Source organism: Branchiostoma lanceolatum, chromosome 3, assembly GCF_035083965.1.
Source record: "Branchiostoma lanceolatum isolate klBraLanc5 chromosome 3, klBraLanc5.hap2, whole genome shotgun sequence".
Lineage (NCBI taxonomy): Eukaryota > Metazoa > Chordata > Leptocardii > Amphioxiformes > Branchiostomatidae > Branchiostoma > Branchiostoma lanceolatum.
Window position 1 is genome coordinate 10,239,847 of NC_089724.1, and position 19,571 is coordinate 10,259,417.

General features: G+C 42.0%; 1 protein-coding gene across 3 annotated transcripts in view; it reads left to right on the forward strand.

The window, feature by feature from the left end:
* Positions 1-446: 446 nt before the first annotated feature.
* Positions 447-19,571, forward strand: part of LOC136430155 (IgGFc-binding protein-like) — a 79,420-nt gene continuing 60,295 nt past the window's right edge. For 2 of the 3 annotated variants that reach the window (XM_066420483.1, XM_066420481.1), the window contains exons 1-14: positions 447-668; positions 7,014-7,088; positions 9,306-9,398; positions 10,367-10,530; positions 11,170-11,281; positions 12,340-12,495; positions 13,189-13,310; positions 13,652-13,738; positions 15,356-15,492; positions 16,639-16,888; positions 17,386-17,512; positions 18,237-18,362; positions 18,564-18,799; positions 19,266-19,533. In XM_066420483.1, the coding sequence (XP_066276580.1) occupies positions 7,052-7,088; positions 9,306-9,398; positions 10,367-10,530; positions 11,170-11,281; positions 12,340-12,495; positions 13,189-13,310; positions 13,652-13,738; positions 15,356-15,492; positions 16,639-16,888; positions 17,386-17,512; positions 18,237-18,362; positions 18,564-18,799; positions 19,266-19,533 (1,915 nt within the window). In that variant the 5' untranslated portion in view covers positions 447-668; positions 7,014-7,051. The remainder of the gene's footprint in view (positions 669-7,013; positions 7,089-9,305; positions 9,399-10,366; positions 10,531-11,169; positions 11,282-12,339; positions 12,496-13,188; positions 13,311-13,651; positions 13,739-15,355; positions 15,493-16,638; positions 16,889-17,385; positions 17,513-18,236; positions 18,363-18,563; positions 18,800-19,265; positions 19,534-19,571) is intronic. The other variant, XM_066420482.1, reaches the window with a different exon arrangement.

Genomic DNA, 19,571 nt, shown 5'->3' on the forward strand with positions numbered 1-19,571 from the left:
CCATATCTACTGTCCCTGCTATGTCAAGCTGAAGTGATGTATCATAGCAACAGTTTCGTCACTAACCCCTGACCTTAGAGGCCTGCATCGAAGACAAACTGGTTTGGCAGTATGTCGGCCCACCTTAGCCCCAAGGTGATTCTAGTGCGTAATGGAACAACGCACATTCTGGGCCAACCCATCGTCTTAAAATAAAGGAGGGGGGGGATTAACAACATTATTGTTTTATTTCTAAAGTTTATACCGGGCACAGTCAAATCAACCAGGTATGAAAAGTTATTTGACGTCACTATGTCGATGCAACGTCAAGTTTTTACGGAATATTTTCTCTCTGATTAAAAGCATAACCATCCCCTCTTATCATAATTTTACCTGGATTATCTACTTCAATGACGTCTTTGTTCGGGTGCAATTATTCCATTATCTTGGTACGCGCAGTTGTATGCTCAGTCCCGGGTCCGAACAGCATTAGTGCGGACGGGCCGACGGCGTGCTCTAGTCCGGAGCAGATTGGTTGTTGAATTATTTTTCGTGTAGTCGGTGATATTAAGACTCTTGGACCACAGACTTGCCGTGTGTCATTTCTGGAGCAGTGGTGAGGCAAGGCGACCTCAACTGCCGGGCAGACAAGCCTGCGGGTCGGCCCGAGTCTTCGGCATTCTTACGAGGTGAGGTTTTCTTTTGTTCCACGGCTGATCGGTATGATATCGCCACATTTATACGGTTGAATTTGTAGTGAAGTGCTAGTAAATATGATTCTCACTTTCCCAGTCTTGTTTGAAGGAGTAGGAACCGTTATTTGTTTGAAACAGTTTGTGTCTAAAGCCCCTGTCGCACTGGACCCACGTCACATTGGCGGCCTCGTTGCGTCCTAAGTTGGATCTGTGCTACCCTTGACTTAATAGTAAGAATATAATGCAAAACGTAGAAGTATGACAAAAAAGCGTGACAAATTCGTTGAGCGCTGTGTCAAATCGCCCAGTCGCATCGAGGTCGCCAACGTGCCGCGGGTCCAGGGAGATAGCGGCTTTGGGTCGTCCTTGCCATTCATATGGAAGCATATTGCAATGTGATGCACATAATGCGAGTCTGGTCAGGTTTTTGTCAGAAATGTACAATAGATAGTCCAGATCAAAATTAAATGCGCTACTCATGGTTAACAATCCGATATGTTGCTACTTAATGTTATATCATTGCGAATGTATTATTGATTCAGTTTACGTTAAGTTATCCTTTTGTATCCTAATTTTTTTCTGATTTTGTAAGGGCTCCCTTTGAAATCAGTCACTTAGTTAACTGAAGCACCGTTAAAATTCCATCAAGGAAGTTCGAGCAAGTTTTACTATAGTGAAATGCACTTTTCTTGATATCAGCTTAAGCTTTGATACCTAAGTTCTTAAAACTGCCTTTGAGGAATGGGATGTTTCTACTTTGCTTTGCTTTTATTGACGGGCAGCAGATGGCATTTAAAAAAAAAGTTTTGATGGCTATTTAGTTTCCTCGACGGGTACTACCAAATTCTCCGTCGTCGACAGTTCAGTCTCAGGGAACCAAACCTGATGCGCCCCTGTTTGTAGTACTAGGCTGAATAAAAGTTCTAAACGGGAACTATGGGGCTCCAGCAGAGGTCTTACGGAGGCACGACTGCGGTGTGAAAGATGATAGTTAGCTTGAGGAATGAACCCACTCTACTTTATACTGATATCATTGTGATGACTACTGGTCGTCCTGTAGACAAACCAAATGTCATTGCCAGAGTTTGGAAAAAGACATTGGGTATCCTGGGTCGCATTTGATACCTACCAGTCTGTCCTATTAAGATTTCCCTGGTCCTGATTCGGCTTCTCCTTGCGTGTGTCTCTTTGATTCCCATTCGGACAGCCTTGTTCTCAACGGCTAGACCCTTGGAATGTATCTCTCAGGATCATATTCATGGAGAGATATTAAAGAATACTTGTCTTTCATGGAGACGTCTTTAAACCCCTATCTCACTGAACCCGTGTTGAGTGCTTTGTCAAATCGCCCGGCCGCAGCGAGGTCGCCAACGTGCCGCGGGATTCTAGATTCTAGCCGTCAACTCTTCTAGTGTCAGTCGGCTAGCTGTACATGCAGTGTTCTTATGTTGCCAATGGGTCCAACGTGTTCTAGCCATCGTACAAACAATGGTCTGTACGAAATTGACGTCCTCAAAACCTCGACTTTCAGATACCATTAGCTAATTAGTATGTGGGAAGAGTAGCCAAAAGTGATACAAATAGCACCTGGCTTATTTGTTGAGCTGATTTGACAACAAACACACCTATATATTCGCAATATCATCCGTAGTTTTCAGCCCCTCCCCCCAATCAACTTTATACATAGAATTGTTGGGGAAGCTTTTGTACCTTAACTTAGGATTCATCCTTTGGTGCCACATGCCAGTGTCAAATATCCGCCATATATAGCTCGTAATAAGATGAAAAACTGACTGATGATAGTTAGGCGAACGCGTGCTTGAACCAATGCTGAAGTGCAGTTAAACTGCGTCGATCAAAGTTACTTCTTGTTGCCAATGAGACAACAACGTAAAAGCTGGAAAAAAAGTTTTAACAAAATTGTGCATCGGCACAATCAGCATATGATACACAGACGCCAGCGTTACGTATTTCAAACCCGTATTCAAATTCAGGAACCATAATTTCTTTATATGGACATGTGGCATGTATTGTGTGAGAAGAATATCTGTACTTTTTTTCCAGAATTTCCAGAGACTTTCAAAATTTGTAAAACTGTTACTATAGCCAGCATGTCCATAGGGCAAATTTGATAGAAATCTTTCACTACAATTGTCGTCACAAATTTTCAGGATATGATATGAACTATAAAATGACAACTCTATTCCATTCATTTTTCGTTCATTGTCTGTTTGTCAATTTCGTGATGATTTCTGATTCCTCCTTTTTGTACATGGATGGATGTATGCAGAATGTGTATATTTGTAAAGCCGGCGTCATTCATTAGAAAGATAGGCTGACCCGGGACTAAAAGACCACTGACCAATTTCTAGACATCGGTCGATGTTCTCAGGCGGGTCACTAAACCCTGTTCAATGCCCACACGGTAGATCTTTAGGCGAAACATATGCGCGATTCTCTGACGATTTTGAAATTCAGAGATCTTCTGACGATCAACACATTCGAAAATGTGACGCTGGCTTGTGTGATGCAATTTCCGCCTCTCATGTGTAGTGCGAATCCATTATGTAAGGTCTGCATTGTCAATTGCACCACAGCCAGCAGTGCGTTCTACGGAGGAATTCATGCACATTCAATCACATTGCCTACATCTCGTAGACCTTTGACATTTGACGTACGCAGTACACGTACGTAGTTGATAAACCTGATTCCCCCTTAGCCAAAGGCACCGCATACGTGAACACAGCCGACCCCTTACGTGGCGACCCCTTGACTCGTATTTGTTGATTCTATACGTATACGCTGCGAATTGAAACATTTTTTCGATAAAATGTACCTTTCCCATGTAGCAACGACCCCGGTGTAGGGTCATACCAGTCAGTGAAGGACATTCTAGTTAAAATTTTTTAGCATGACTAGAGCTGACCTTTGAGCTGCATAAATACTGACTCTCAATGCCAACCTCCCTTGTAGAGAAAATTTTTTGAAAGATCAAAACTGTCTCTGTCATCCATCTAATCGATGGTATTGTGAAATTGTTGACTTCCAAAATTGGGGGGGGGGCATTTTTGATAAACATGTTACATCTTCAAATATGGCGTCAATGAGTGCGTACGATCACCAAAACATTAAAGTTACCCACAAAAAAGAACAAGTCAGATTTGAAGATTTTCTCTCAGCATATATTTGCATTGCAACAACTACGTTCGTCTTAAAACAGTGACGTTGCATCATTATAGGGCAACAATGTGTTCATGATCCGAGTAATTATGACTTTTACACTTGACTTGCTTTGTAGCACAGACAATCTTGCGAACATATATTGTGAGCGATGCATCTCACTTGTGAGAAGTTCAAAATAGCCTGGAAAGGCTCTGGAATCCAACAATCGAATGCACCTTTTCATAAGAGCTAAGTTTCTCTGAGTTCGTTCGAAGATTGATATATCTTCAGATGAAATGTCTAGATAAGTGCTCCCTAATTGCCACACCTTCAAGCGCCAGGAATGTCACCGTGAAAGCAAAATCATTCTATCGATGCAAATTTTTATGCTGGTTCGTAATGTATAACCATCTTCTCGTGTCACAACCCCATACGTACACAAACATTACCTATGTGCAACAAACACACAAACCAGTGCGCAACAAACACACAAACCAGTGTGCAACAAAAACACACATTTGTGACACGCCTCACCACCGCACCCGTACGTTTTAGACCTTTAATATTTTGACGCACCCAACAGTACAGTTTGAGAACATGCCCTCCCCCAAGGCAAAATAGTAACGCACGTACACAGTCGATACCTTCTGACATGTCTGAATGAAGAATTGATGCTGAAGATTTGGATTTAATTGTCAATAGAAATATCAACTTGAACCAAGGGTCCCGTTTCCTTGCTGTGAACGTCGAGAGTTTATTTTTCTAATGGCTTGTGTAGTCTTTGCGGTGTTTCCAGCACTCGACTTAATGTATTACACGTTGCGTTTAGACTCAAAAGAAAAAAGATGTCTGATATCATAAGGTATAAATGTGTCTAGATTTGATAAACTTTTCAGCAGAACGTTGTTTACTATAAAGGTACCGGTTGTCGTCGATGGAGCTCTAGCTTTTGATACTATCAATAAAAAACACATAATATCGTTTGGTTGAAAAACTACAGCCCTATCTTGCGATATGTGATATTTTCATTTCATTGACAAATCAACAGTTGTTGGTGTTCCTCTAATCTATTTCATCGCTTCTCCTTTTTGGAGTAAAACTTCATGAACTTTATATTTCTCCCTCATGATCAATCTTATCGCAGGATTTACACTTGGCTGGCGTTGTGACAAATGTCAACATGTAATTCAAAAGTTCGCACCAAATATCTTGTGGAGAGCGTAGTGACATTTGAGATAAGATCTCTGCCCTAAACGTCCTGCTGAAGTTAAAGCCTTGAATGATTCGCGAATCTTTTCCGCTGTCTTTAGCGTTTTAGTCCAACATCCATACGTGCAAGCTCAGAGCGTCAGGTAAATATCACCTGGCACCATGAAGGTCATTTCGATGGTTGAAGTAAATGTCACAGAGGCGTTGTCCCTCCTTACGTGCTGTGTAGTGGAAACAAGTCACTAGGGTCATCGGACATCGCACTGGCCACCAGAAGCACAATTCTTTCTATTTCAAAGAGCTCAATTTCGAATTCTGGAGGCCCTTTTCAGACCAAGACTGGATATTCTGCCTTAGGCCATTCGCACGTTGAATATAGATGCCCCCCCACCAACAACAACAAAAAACAACAACAACAAAATTTGATATACTTCTGAAGAAATACGAGCTGAGTTGTCTTGATTACCATACAATGTACTTATGATTACCAAGTCATAGACACAATCAAACAATCACTTAAAGTGACCGGTTGACAGCCAAACTATGAAATTGCTTCCATCTTTGATACTGTCTGAAGATTGTAACTCTAAACATCATTGTTTCACGGGTCATCAGAGTTCAGAGGTCCATGGTGACTGGTACGTTTGTGTGGAGTAATTATCGAGCAGGAGAAATCACTTCTGCATGAGACAGACCACCGCAGGCTCCATAAAGAGTCAGTATAAAGGTCACCCAATTTACGTTGGGGAGGAAAAGGGGCAGGGATTTTAGATAATTACCCTCGAAGGTTATGTTTTGGGGAGCGTCTGTCGGTCTGTGTGCGTGTGTGTGAACACGATTTTTGATGAGACCTCGAAATGATTAGATTTTGGGACCCCAAGAGACTTTCTAAGGTACTGCAGCGGAACGTACGGTTTTGATATCTCGTGTTCTGGACATGCTGTGTTCATGATTTCTAAGGAGTAGGTAGGTTTTCTTGGAGCAGGTTTAGGGCCCCTAGCGGCTTTTGTTTCAAAGTTTGAAAGAGAATAACCTGAGGTGTTGAGGAATATTCATGTTTTTTAGTGTTTAGACAGCTAGATTAAGTATTGATTTACATGATGATATGCTAATAATGCAATTCATAATCTAATTTGCATGGTTAATGAGGAAAGTATATATATCCGTTGCATTGCATGATAGGACTCTCTAGCATGTGGTAGTTGACAGCGGCCAGTTGAAACACTGGGGCAGATATTTCCCTGCTACCAGGGCTTGCCCCCAGGGGCCCTATGTACAGTGAACAAAACACAAAAGCATTAGGGAAGCCGGAACCTGTATATAACTTGGCGGAAACAGGAGTTTCACTTGAAGTTTTATTGGGTATGTATTGTCTGAAAGACCTCTCACCACCAGCAGCATTGAACAACACGAAGATTTACATTTTGGCGAAGGTATGGGTTCATTGAACTCTAGGTAAGTTATGCTTAGACAGCGATGATCTCGATGCGGCCATGTTGGTTATATGGATGACACTCATGCGCGCATCAATTTTCGTCCATTTCCACCAATAAAAATTAAGACCAAGTTTTCTACCATACTGTAAATCGTGGAAAGCAGCTATAAAATGAGAAAATATTTGCCGTAAATTGCAAAAAGATATTTCGGAAATGGATACTAATGTCACTAGAATGCCACACTCACAGAAGAAGATGTGAAAGGCCAAAAATGAAGAATCCATTCTTTGGTATACCATTCTGTCTGTTAAGTATTCCTTCAACCTCCTTGACCACGTAGATTTCATAATGAAGGCATTAAAAAAAAAAAAATCAAAATTCTAACGCTCGCATCTGTTTTGGGTCCCCAGAGGATGTCATCCATATAACCAAATCAACATGGCCTAAGGTACGAAAGATAAGATAGAAACTGTTCCTGACATGATGTGTGGCGTGGTTATAGCTGTTCCAAAACACGTGTGTCTGTCTGCAGATCTTCACAGGACAGTAGCGGAGCTGAACAGCTGAGAGATGAAGTCGACACTACTACTGTTCGTGGTCCTTCTCGGTGAGTTAGCTAGCATCATGTGATGTGCCTACAGTATGTACCAAAGGAAGGGAAACAGTATTCATCATCGGGTCACAGTTATGCTGTGATTTACCCGTCCAAACAGTGCTTCATCACTTATCACTTGAAAAATCATAGTTAAAAAAGAAAATGATATTTCTCGTGCACGTATAAGGCCAGTAACCGGAAAATGGACCTGTTTGTATTTGATAAAACAGAAAAAGAACAATCCAAGGTCTTGGCACAATGGTCTCAAGGCAATTTGCAACATGAACAAGAAAGCCAGTCGGATCTACGCTCCTGGCGTCGATCAAAACGACCATACCGCCATAGCCAATGCCATTAATGTCAAGTTCGCGACCGTGTCTCAATCACTGCCACCACTGCAGTTGTCATCTCTCCCATCATTCCTACCGGCCCAACCAGTTCCTACCATCCACGTGTGGGATGTGTACTCACAGCTACAATCCACCAACATCTACAAGAGTCCCGGTCCTGATGGCATACCTGCTCGTATCCTTAAGGAATTCGCATGTGAGTTGAGCACTCCCCTTTGTGACTTATTCAACACGTCATTCACTGAAGGCACTGTTCCCCGTCAGTGGAAAGAAGCTAACGTAGTTCCCCTGCCAAAGTCGTCACCGCCAAGCATCGATGATCTACGCCCCATTTCCTTTACCCCTATGCTGTCGAAGCTTTGCGAACGCTTCGTCACAAATTGGATTGTTAATGACATTTCCCCCAGACTCGACCCACGTCAGTTCGGGGGCCGTAAGCAGAGATCAACAACACATGCGCTGGTCAGCCTAGTGGACTTTCTTTACAAATCATCTTCATTACCAAGTTCAATCTGTACCCTTGTCACCACAGACCTGTCTAAGGCTTTTGACAAAGTTGATCACACAATTGCTGTTCGTTCCTTACTTGACATTGGTGTTCGCCCGTCAGTGATTCCGTGGATCTGCAGTTTTATGACCGACCGACGGCAGAGGGTCTCCTACCAAGGTTCTACCTCGGACTGGCTTCACCTTAGTTGTGGAGTTGCGCAGGGAACTCTTCTTGGGCCAGTCATCTTCACCGCACTAATTGACGCAGCACTCCGCGAAGAGGCCAACCGTTGGAAGTATGTAGACGATATGAACATTGCAGAGACCCGGTTGATACGCCAGCCATGTGCACTTCAACCCAAACTTGATGGCCTGAACAGTTGGGTCTGTGACCACAAGATGGCCTTAAACCCGAAGAAATGTAAAGTTCTTCAAGTGTGTTTCGCGAGAACCCCTCCCCCTCCGGAACCTCTGTTCATAAGTGGACACGCCCTTGAAAGTGTAACATACATCAAAGTTCTGGGCACGACCATTCAAAGCGATTTGAAATGGGACCGTCAAGTGGATAACATGGTCAAATCTTCAAACAGGAGACTGTTCATGTTACGCAGACTGAAGAGATGTGGTGTGTCGACTCCAGGCCCTCACGACTGTTTACGCAATGTATGTGCGTCCCACACTAGAATACGCAGTACCCGTATGGCATCCAGCGTTGACTTGTAAACAATCAAATGCTCTAGAAAGAATCCAAGTGAGAGCCTGCAAAATCATCCTGGGGACACAATATTCCAGCTACAGCACTGCACTAACCACACTGAACCTCAGCTCACTTTCCGACCGTCGCCGTACACTCTGTAGAACTTTTGCTGAATCACTGCTCAACTCTGACTTTCGCGAATGGCTACCTCCACTACGGCAGAACATTTCCGGTAGATGTACACGCAATTCGCAGAAGCTGGACATTCCTTATTGCCGGACAGTCCGTTATAAACATTCGCCAATTCCTTACCTTGTTGAACTATTGAATGACTGTTAATCAAATGCATTATCTGCCTTCGGACTCACTTATCTTACACAAAGCTTGATTTGACACGGTATTCTTCGCTTTTGTTATGTCACAGTGTAAAGTGTACAGCTTTTAATGTGTTCGTTTCGTTTAATCAACTCCCTTATAAATTTTAAAATGTTTGTAATGCTTTTAAGTCATTTGAAATGCTTTTAAATTGCTGCCATGTAAAAGTAAATCAATTCAGAATTTTAATGTCTGCCAGTTTGCTTGAATAAAGATTGATTTGATTTGATAATTTTTATCGCATATTCTTTAGATTTAGATCAGGTCGATTAGCTTAATTTCTTTCCAAATACGTAATGAAACCACTTTGTTCTCCAGGGATGCACGGGGTTCTGGTGAGAGCCGGAGCCAACCCAAATGCGATGGGACATGGAAACTTCGGCCACAGAGTAGAAGTTGTATCCGACAACGGTATCGTTACCCTTTATGTCAACGTTCATGAGAAAACAAAGAATGAGAATTATTCATATTTGAACTGTAAAAGAACCAGCCATGGAACAATAGAAATGTTAATGGATGGTTCAAGTATGCAGTATACAGTATTTACAAACAAAGAACACTGCTTCGCAGGCATCCACTGGTTACGTGAATTGTCACTGTACATAGTCTGAATAAAGGCATCAAGTACTAAAACTTATCATACAAACCGGTCTCATGAAAATATTTATTGTTTAAAAATCGTATACCAAATACATTCTGCATCTCTAGAATGACATTTGTGTTTGACAATTCGCGTTCACAATATCATAAGAGTCATCCGTTATGTTCATTGAAAAGCGGGTCACATTGTCTAACTTCTCATGACGAAGGATGGGGGAGGGGGTAGCCGTGGCGACTGTTGCAGGGCTTACTTTTTTACTTGCTGTTTGGTTTATAGCCCGTACGGACTATATACAAGACAGCATGTAAAAGTAAGCACTGCAACAGTCGCCATGGCTAGGGGAGGGGGGTACTATCAGATTTGAGACCACGTAATATGTACTAGCAGGCAGTTACATGATATAAGCATTTCTGTAACCAGAAGCCAAAATATGAAGAACACAGTACAATACAATTCAATGCAATTTTCTGAGAGTGATAAGCACATAGGACACATATACGACAACTACAGTGAAAAGTTAGGTACAAACCAGCTGGAGTTAGTTGCAGTACAACTATTGAATCGCTTCTCCCCCTTGCGAGGGTCAGACAAACTGCAAGTTGTTGAATGAGTTTTATCATGGGCTACCACTCCCTTTCCGCTTCGTCGTGCCCACTCTTAACTTTGCATTTGAATGCGATCATGAATAAAGTTTTGATTAGCATGGTTATGTTAAGTCAACGGCATCAATGCTGTCTACATGGTAAAACACTGCTTGTTTTTCTTTCCTTGTGTTTAGCGGAACAAACATGCGAGCACCAAACGATGGAGATAACTTGTCCTGGCGGCGTCATTAAAATCGTCAGTGCCAGTTACGGCCGCTCCGACTGGACCACGTGCTCGGAAGGGCAGCCGGTTCGGACCATACATTGCGACGCGCCACGGAGTTTGGAAATCATGCAGGTCTGTACGCCGTTTTCAATCGTTTGTTGTATTCGCTGTTCTTAGCTTAGGGTGACTTAGAAAAAACAGCTTTGGTTGCGTTTCTAGTAGTGTGTTTATTAGTATACCTAGATCATTCACTCTGATTTAAAACCTATAAAACCTGTCCGATCAATCTATCATTGAAGAAATTGAATTGCGCATCAATAAAATATATAACCTAACTCAATTGCAACATTATGTAATGAATACAAAGAATTTCTAAGAAGACTAAGACTGCATCAAACTGCACTGTTAGACTAACTCATTTATCTAAAGTAACGTTTGCAGTTAAGCCTATTACATTTATTAATTGGCCTATCAATCTAGACAAACCATTGCATTATGGGCCATTTCTTTTCTTACATGTTTACCATTACGAAGAAGCGAAGAGAAGTCGAATCCATGTAGTTTATAATTCCTGTAGTAATTTGACGATGTATAGATGTATCTATATCTGTATACTATTCTTTTGTTGTGACCTGTACTTAACCCAGTGGGTTATACATGTATGGGTACAGTAATTAGATAAAGGTCTTCATTCATTTATCCATTAATCATTATAATAGATTATCGGACTGTTAACATTGGAGGCTGAACTTTTTTTCAATCATCTGACAGGAGCAATGTGAAGGGCAGACCTCCTGTTCGGTGCAGGCTTCCAATTCCGTATTTGGAGATCCTTGCTACGGGACCTTCAAGTACTTGGACGTTGGATGGAACTGTTTGGAACGTACGTAACATCACAGAAACCTCCATCTAATGTATATACCGACGTTTCACTGTTGTGGTAGACATTGTTCTGCTAGTAATGAGATCAGCCCTTTCATTCTTCAACTGGTTTCACCTACTTATCATTGTCATCCTTGTTGCTTGTCAGCCTTTTTTTCTTGCACATCAAAATTGTAATCTAGAAATCAGGCACGATAGTTTGTAACATATAGAGAAAACAACCAACGAACAAGGGGGGATTTGTGACAGGTGAAAATAAAGGCACCATTTTCATATCAATTGTGTGCTTTCGATTTTTTCCTATTGTTCTATAGCTTAATCTGGTCACTTCTCTATCCGCATACCTACATACATACATACATACATACATACATAGACAGACTTAGATACAGAACAAGGTGATTCCTTCTTTCGGGCAGCTCGCTTATAGATCAGGGACAGCGTATTGACTTGGAACATAACACTGTGAAGCTGTTGCCTGGGTGAAGTTGCTACCATAACTCTGTTGTCTTTCTGGTGTCAACTCCCTCATTCACTCACTCGTTAACTCACTCACTCACTCACTCACTCACTCACTCACTCACTCACTCACTCACTCACTCACTCACTCTCTCTCTCTCTCTCACACACACACACACACACACACACACACAGACAGACACAGACAGACATACACACACACCCACACTAACACACGCACACACACACACACACTAACACAGACAGACACACACACACACACATACACACACACACACTAACGCACACACACTAACGCACACACACACACACACACACACATACACACACACACACTAACGCACACACACTAACGCACACACACGCACGCACACACACACACACACACTCACTCACTCGTTTCAGACCATCTGCTCTTAATGCATTAGGAAGGATCGCCATGCTGCCTTGTCTACAGCATATCTGAGACTGCGTACAGTGTCAGCCATTTGCTCTCCATGTCTCGCTGTAGTCTTCTTTTTCTTTTTTTTATGTAACCTGCCTTTTCTCATCAACAACATCTCATATTATCTTATATAGAAACGGGGCCTCCGGATAACATCTATAAGAAGTTCATGCTCGCGGTCATACAAAATTACGTTGCTGATCGTCCAGCCGAGTTCTTCATCGCTCCGGCCGGCGACGACCCCGCCAACGTCAGGGTTTACGCTCCGTACGCGAGCTTCACAGAAACAGGTACGGCAAATGCTTCGGTCCCAATTGCGCCGGTGCCCGTCGGGGGTGTAGTTCTGGCCGGGCCCCGAAGCCACGAATTTTTCAGGGTGGACTGCCGGGTACCACGGGGTACCTCCCGGTGCTCGCACGATTAGCTCACGGGTCCAGGGTTCAATTTAAGTCTGAGTTAAATTGATTCGAGATCCCGGCCGGGCCCAAAGATAGCCGTAGGCGGCCGCGGTACGCCCGAAAGTACCAAAAAGCAGCCCGTGAACTACCCGGCAAGACCCTTTTTTTCTGATTAGGAATAAAGCAAAAGTTAGCATCAGAAACTGGAGCAAGCAAGTTTGTTTGCTTTTCAGTTTCGACAAGATATCAACGAAGGAGATATAACCAGCTTCTAGAGCCGGCTTCCCATTTTGCAAACTCGAAATGTAGTAAAGGAAATTAACGTAGCACCAAAAGATCTTAATTCATCATCACCTCTATGATCCTCTGTGAGTAGTGGAGGTACTGCTTTGCGTCCGGTTGTTTGTATGTGTGTGTTTCAGGCCTAGGAGTTATAACTTTAGAACCTCCGGATGGATTGTGATGATATTTGATACGTGGGTAGGTGTTGTCGTGTAGGACATGTGATGGTCAATGTCGGTTTTGGACCCCCTGGTGTATGAACTTATTCATTTATGTGGTTATTGGTAAATGTCCATTCTACAGTGACGATTCAACCCAACAACATCCAGTTGGTTCCGGTTCCAGCATCCGTGAAGTTGACAGAAGGACCTATCAGTAATCGTGGAGTCGAGATTACATCTGACGTCGATATTGTAGTCTACGTTGTAAGTTGACGTGTTTGTTGTTTGGGAAAAAATTTAGTCCAATAAAATAAGATAAATTGAGAGAATGATAAAGAAAAAGAGAAAGATTATGTAAAAATCAAATGAATAAAGTAATTTCCATCCTACTTATGACCTTTCGTCATTGCAATTTAACCATGATGTCGTAGTTTGAAATCATCAATCACGATACAATAACGGCAAATATGAAAGGAAAGATATCTTCATAAATGATATATAACCTACAGCATTGCGAATTGTAAATAAATCATATTCCCGGTGGTATTCTTATGCATCATGCAAAATCGTTGAATTTGCTAGATCGGCGTTTATATTGCATATAGGTGAACAAAGAAGACTACACTACAGATGGCTTCCTCGGTCTTCCTGAAGATGTCCTGGGCACGCTGCACTATGTGGTGACGTGGGAGGTACGTACTTTTTTATTTATTTCAATTTCACCACAAAACAAGGCTCATAAGAGCCACTCAGACACGTGTTTTGGGTTACTGTATTGAACTGTGATGACAGATGTTTGTTTACCTTTGACTTGAAAAGTTTAAGGTTGTACCCGTGAGGGAAACAGTCACGGGGAAGCTTGTTCCATAGCTATGTAGTTCTTGGAAAGAAGCTTTCAGCGTGGAACTTCCTTCTAAGAGGTGGAGTATGGAAGAAGAAAGGGTGATTTGCTTCCGTGGAAGTGGCAAAACGTGTCCTTGCTGAGACAGTTCGGAGTGGCGGCACAAGCGAGTGAAGTTCCGCGGAGCATTTGCCGTGGAAATAGCGATAGAGTAACGCTAGACTTGCTACATTACGCCTTTGTGAGAGGTTGTAGGGTGGCGAACAGGTCACTCCCAACTTAACCTGGTACAATATCGACAGTTTGTATCAACCTCTTGCAGTCATAAGATGAAACTGCCCTTGACAAAATACGTGAGATAAGCTTTGAAAATAAAACTAAAGTTCCACGACCTCATGCCTTTACTAAATGATCTTAACCTTTATGAATGACATATTATGACTGTTTCTCTTTGACTATAAATCATATCAGGTGATCATCTTCTCCACCCAAAAAACAGAAGTTGTCCAAAGTATGACCTTAAAAAATAAGGCTATTCTAGCATTTATCCTCAATTAAATGAGGTCATCATTAGCATAATTTATATTGAACGATGTTCACATTCACATAACATCCAATGCCACAAGTATGAAACTGCTGTCATTTGCCACTATGGAATTATAGTAGTTTCTCCTTCACTATGCAAATTCATTTGCATATTTTCTATCTATCAACATTCCTCTCTTCCTCAGTTACAAATGTCACATATTTGAATAGTCCAATCATGGAACACAGTGGGTTTTTGAAATCTCCTCATAAATTATGCTAATCAGAATCTGATTTGGATAATTATAATCTGATTATACAAAGCATCACTTAAGCTATCTACATACCAAATATCATAATGATTCCTGAACCCCATCTTGAATTATAGTTTTTTCTCAGTAATTATGCAAATGAGGTCTTCATCTATGAATATTTCTCTCGTCCTCATTATGTGACATGCTTGAGAGTCCTATCATGAAATGCAGTGCATGTATAAATTTTACTCATTAACTATGCGAATTAGATACTGATTTTCATAACATACCAAATATCAAGACAATCCATCAAGGCCTTTTCCAGTTATGCTGCTTTTTTACATACGTACATACATACATACATACACACATACATACAAACGCTACCCAAAACATAACCTTCTAAGCTAAGGTAAAAATATAGGCGAGTGTGGTAAACGAACAAGAATGCATTCATACTAAGCGAAAGAATTTAAAAACAATCAACAGCAGATTAAGCATAAGTCAAGTAATTTCAAAGCATCACTTTACCAGTGCATTACATGTAGATATCTGTTTGAGAGCCTTGTAAACCATATTTCTCTAGTATGGTACACCCGGTGACCTGCTTCCAGTCTATAGTCTGCATAAGACGTCATTCTTAGTTAATCTGTACCCTTAAGTCTTACACGTATATTGATCGATTCCAGGGAACAAGGACCATTCCTGCAGAGATCGGCGTCGTGGCCATCGAGGATGGTACTGAGGTGACTGTGGAGCCTACAGCCCCCATGCGGGCAATGGGCCAATTCAGGGGTGCCAGTCCCGTTACCGTCACCTTGAACAGGTGTGCTTATGTATGGTTCATTGTGTGATTCTAACTAGTGAAAGATATCTACTAGAAAGCATGGATTTTTGATAACCCTTCTGTCCATACTTGATCCAATAGATATGCATGTCATCGATCCACGAAAATGACGTCTGTATTGTCAAAGCATTCTAATACGTCTCTGATCACCACGTCAGAAAATTTAGGGATAAATCACGGGCCTTAATATCGTGTAAATGTAACAACATGACTCGAATCTTTACAAGATGAGCTACGGTGAGTGGTAATGGTTCCTTCGGCTAGGGCAAACTTTGAGAAATGGCACGGCCATTACAGTGCCAGCAGTCCGTACACAAAGACTTAAAAACTCGTTCCTCCACCAGGCCAGTCAACCCAGGAACACAGTCTGATACTGTTACTTATGAAGACGTTCTTGTGACGTTTGCTTTAGCTTTGTATGGATACTGTCGTCGCTGTTATGTGTTTTGTTTTGTTTAATTGTGGATGTTGCTCGTGTACAGCACTATTGTGTAAAAATCTGCGTACTTCATGCTGGAATGTTGATTTTAATAAACTGAATTGAATTGAATTGGGAGCAAGTATTCCCAAGTTGATTTCACGCAGCGACAACCCAACTCTTTGGCCCCGTTCTTAATGCAAATATCAAGTCGGTTTAATTTGACTTAGTAGCCGGGTCGACTTGAATCCGACTTCACGATTTTGTGTTCATGATGCAAACTTTGCGTTTCACATGAAATGATCGCAACGGATAACATCCAGCTCGTTGAAAAAAGGCATGGACATGGTAATGCTATTTTTACCGCTACGGTTGTTGTGATGACGTACTACATGTAGCTTGTACATCGGCTCATTTCCAATCTGTCGCAAACCACCTGGGAACACGACGGCTTGAGGCGGTTTGAATCCTACTTTTATTGTTCAAGCTCACAAAATTATTCCAGTTTGGCTACTATCTAAAAACTGAAATGAACAGTCAATCAATCAATCAAATGGTGTTTATTGTTAACAAAAACAAGGATCTTGCAGCCAAAGGCTGAGTTGGCGCCTTGTTTTACAAATTTCACCACTGCATTAAAAACAAGTTCAAATCCCAATTACACAATCATGAAGAAGTTAACTTCGATCTTTTTGTGTTTACAACAGGTTTGACGCAGTTCAGTTTCTGAGTAACCACGGAGATTTGACTGGATCCAAGATCACCTCTAACAAGCCTGTAGCCGTGTTCAGCGGGCACAGGTGCGCCAACATCCCGACTGGAATAGGCTGGTGCGATCACATTGTGGAGCAGATCCCATCAGTGGACACTTGGGGGAAGACATTCTTCGTCACGCCCATCGCAGGAAGAACTGGGGGCGATATCATCAGGGTTGTCGGCTCTGTACACGGAACTCAAGTAAGTAAATCCCCCCTCTCATTGACCCGCGGCACGCTGGTGGCGTTGAGCACTGCGTCCTAAACTGGATTTGTGTTACCCTTGACTTTATGATGGGAATATCATTGAAATCATGACCAAATAGACAACAAATTTAAAAACACACAAAGCTTGAAAACATTGATCGGCCGCAGCGTGACGAGGGTCCAGTGAGAGGGGGGCATAAAACTTTCGAAAAGTGTAGAAAAGAAGTTTTCTTTTTTGAAAAAAAAATGGACCTTTCAGCGCCAGATAGTACTTACTGTGGGTAACTCATTGTTCTCTTTCTCTTTCTGTTTTTTTCTGTAATTTTTTCAGTGGGGCCCTGGAAGGCATATTAACAAATTATACATACAAATTGTTGAAGATACTTTCCTACGTTTTCACTCTAAATGTATCTAAAAGCTATACATACTATACCTAGATAATCACGAGTATATACTGTACCTTTTACACTTACTGTCTTTGTCCGTTTGCAGGTCGACATTGTTGGACAAAACTCACGAACGGTGAACGACGGACGGTTTTTTGACATCGACCTATCTTCTAATGAGTATCTGGCCATCTCTGCTTCTGAACCAATCATGGTAGTGCAGTACAATAAAGGTGCGTTGTATTCATTAAAGATGAATAAAAATTAACGATCGTTATCTCCGTCACTTCTAAAGTTATCATAAGGTTATCACTGAATGATAACGTTAGTTCCGATACTTTCTTTTACCAATGTCTACAGGTTTGAAATGTCGTCGCACTTTCAGGCATGCACAATATTTATGTTGAGCCCAACATACTATTGTTGGATGTTAGGGCGCGTGCGATGTCAGGGCGCCCCCCGTTATATAGTTGTAGAAGACTTTACGAAAGTTGCTGTACTTTTGTTGTGTCAATAGAGATGCATGTACTGTACATGTGTACCTGTCCACGAATTCGAACGAGACTAGAAAAGCAGCATTTGCACGAGGAAATACAAAATGTATCGCCAATTTCCCTCCCCATACAAAAAGCGACTGTTCTAATGCAAAAATGTAGCATTCCAAAATAACGTATAGTAAAGTAAGACCATGTAATGACCATTGCAAATATCAACGCCATCCAGGCTTAAGTTTGTTGTATGTCTGCAATGTTGGTATTTGAATAAAGAATTGAATTGAAAACCAGTCAGAAATGAATCTCTCCCAATTTGAAGGCATACATATAGTATGGGCGATACATAATTATGAGCTAGACTGATTTCTACTGCACAATACAATAGTTGCTGTCCGGTATCTCACTCCCTGAAAGGCATAATTTGTGAATGATATAACTAACCGAAGGGTCTTTTGTTTTCCAGGCCAAGCTGCGGACGGGGTACAAACTGACCCGTTTATGATGCTGATTTCTCCTGTGGAACAGTTCAATTCACGATACGTCCTGGCCACAGTGGACTCCCCGACCAACACTTACACCTCTTATATAGGTAACAATGCAGTCCATCTATCAATTCCATATTTCCCTCCTTTTTAATTAATTAGATTCCTCAGAGTCAATGTCCCCATGTGTATTTACGGGTATTGATTATATCAACAGTCAATATGAATCTATTTTCCTGTGATAAAGACAATCACGTCTGCTCAATTGATCAATCGTGCGACATGTGACGTGTTTCTTTCTTTTAAAGGTGTGGTGATTAAGACCAGTGAACGTGATGGCATAAGGATGGATGGCGCTGCACTGAGCGCAACTTGGGTAGAGATTCCAGGCTCCTCCTACTCTGCAGCAGCAGTTCAAATAAGCCAAGGAACCCACAACATCCGACACACCAGCCCGATCAGCGTCTTCTCTGTGTACCTATACGGCCACACGCCTTACGAATCTTTTGCAACTATTGGAGGGAGTCGATTTAACGATCTCGCGGTATGTTACAGAGTTGGTTCTTTTTGCTCGCTTTTTGTCAGTTAAACCTCTCAGTATCGAGACGCCAGAAACAAGTTGGAAGACTGCGTCCTTCCCATACCCACAACGCCATTTATGTTCCCTTTGATCGCAAAATGAGGGCATTCTTAACATACAGTGACGTGTCGTGCACTAAAAATGATATCTTAGCTCCTTATCGGCGGTTGTTTCTGTCAGAGACAATTTTGAATGACATCAAAATCGTACAACGTCCTACGAAGAATGTGACCTCGCTTTCGCACACTCCCTTATTATATCAACAATATCCCATCCTCACCTCACCTCACCTATCCCTTGACCTCTTTTTGGATCGTCGGGGCACCATGACTACACTGTAGTTTGCCATCCACCACGGCTTGAAAATAATTCTTCACATTAGTGTGTTTTAAAATTAAACGGCGTAAAATATTACCATATCTGCGTGCAGGGACCTTGTACAGCTACGGAAACTGCCTCCGGAGACGGAGTTGACAATGACTGTGACGGGAGGGTCGACGAGGAGTTACGGAATGGGGTAGACGATGACGGCGACGGGCTGATCGACGAAGACTTGGCCTCAGAAGAGGGAGATGTCGACGAATGTGCAGAAAACCTCGATGACTGTGACGCAAACGCAGACTGTATCAACACGCATGGGTCCTACAACTGCGAGTGTAGAGCAGGATACACTGGTGACGGCCGCACATGCGAAGGAGGTATGATTCGTTGTTTCTTTCTTTCTTTCCCTTTCTCT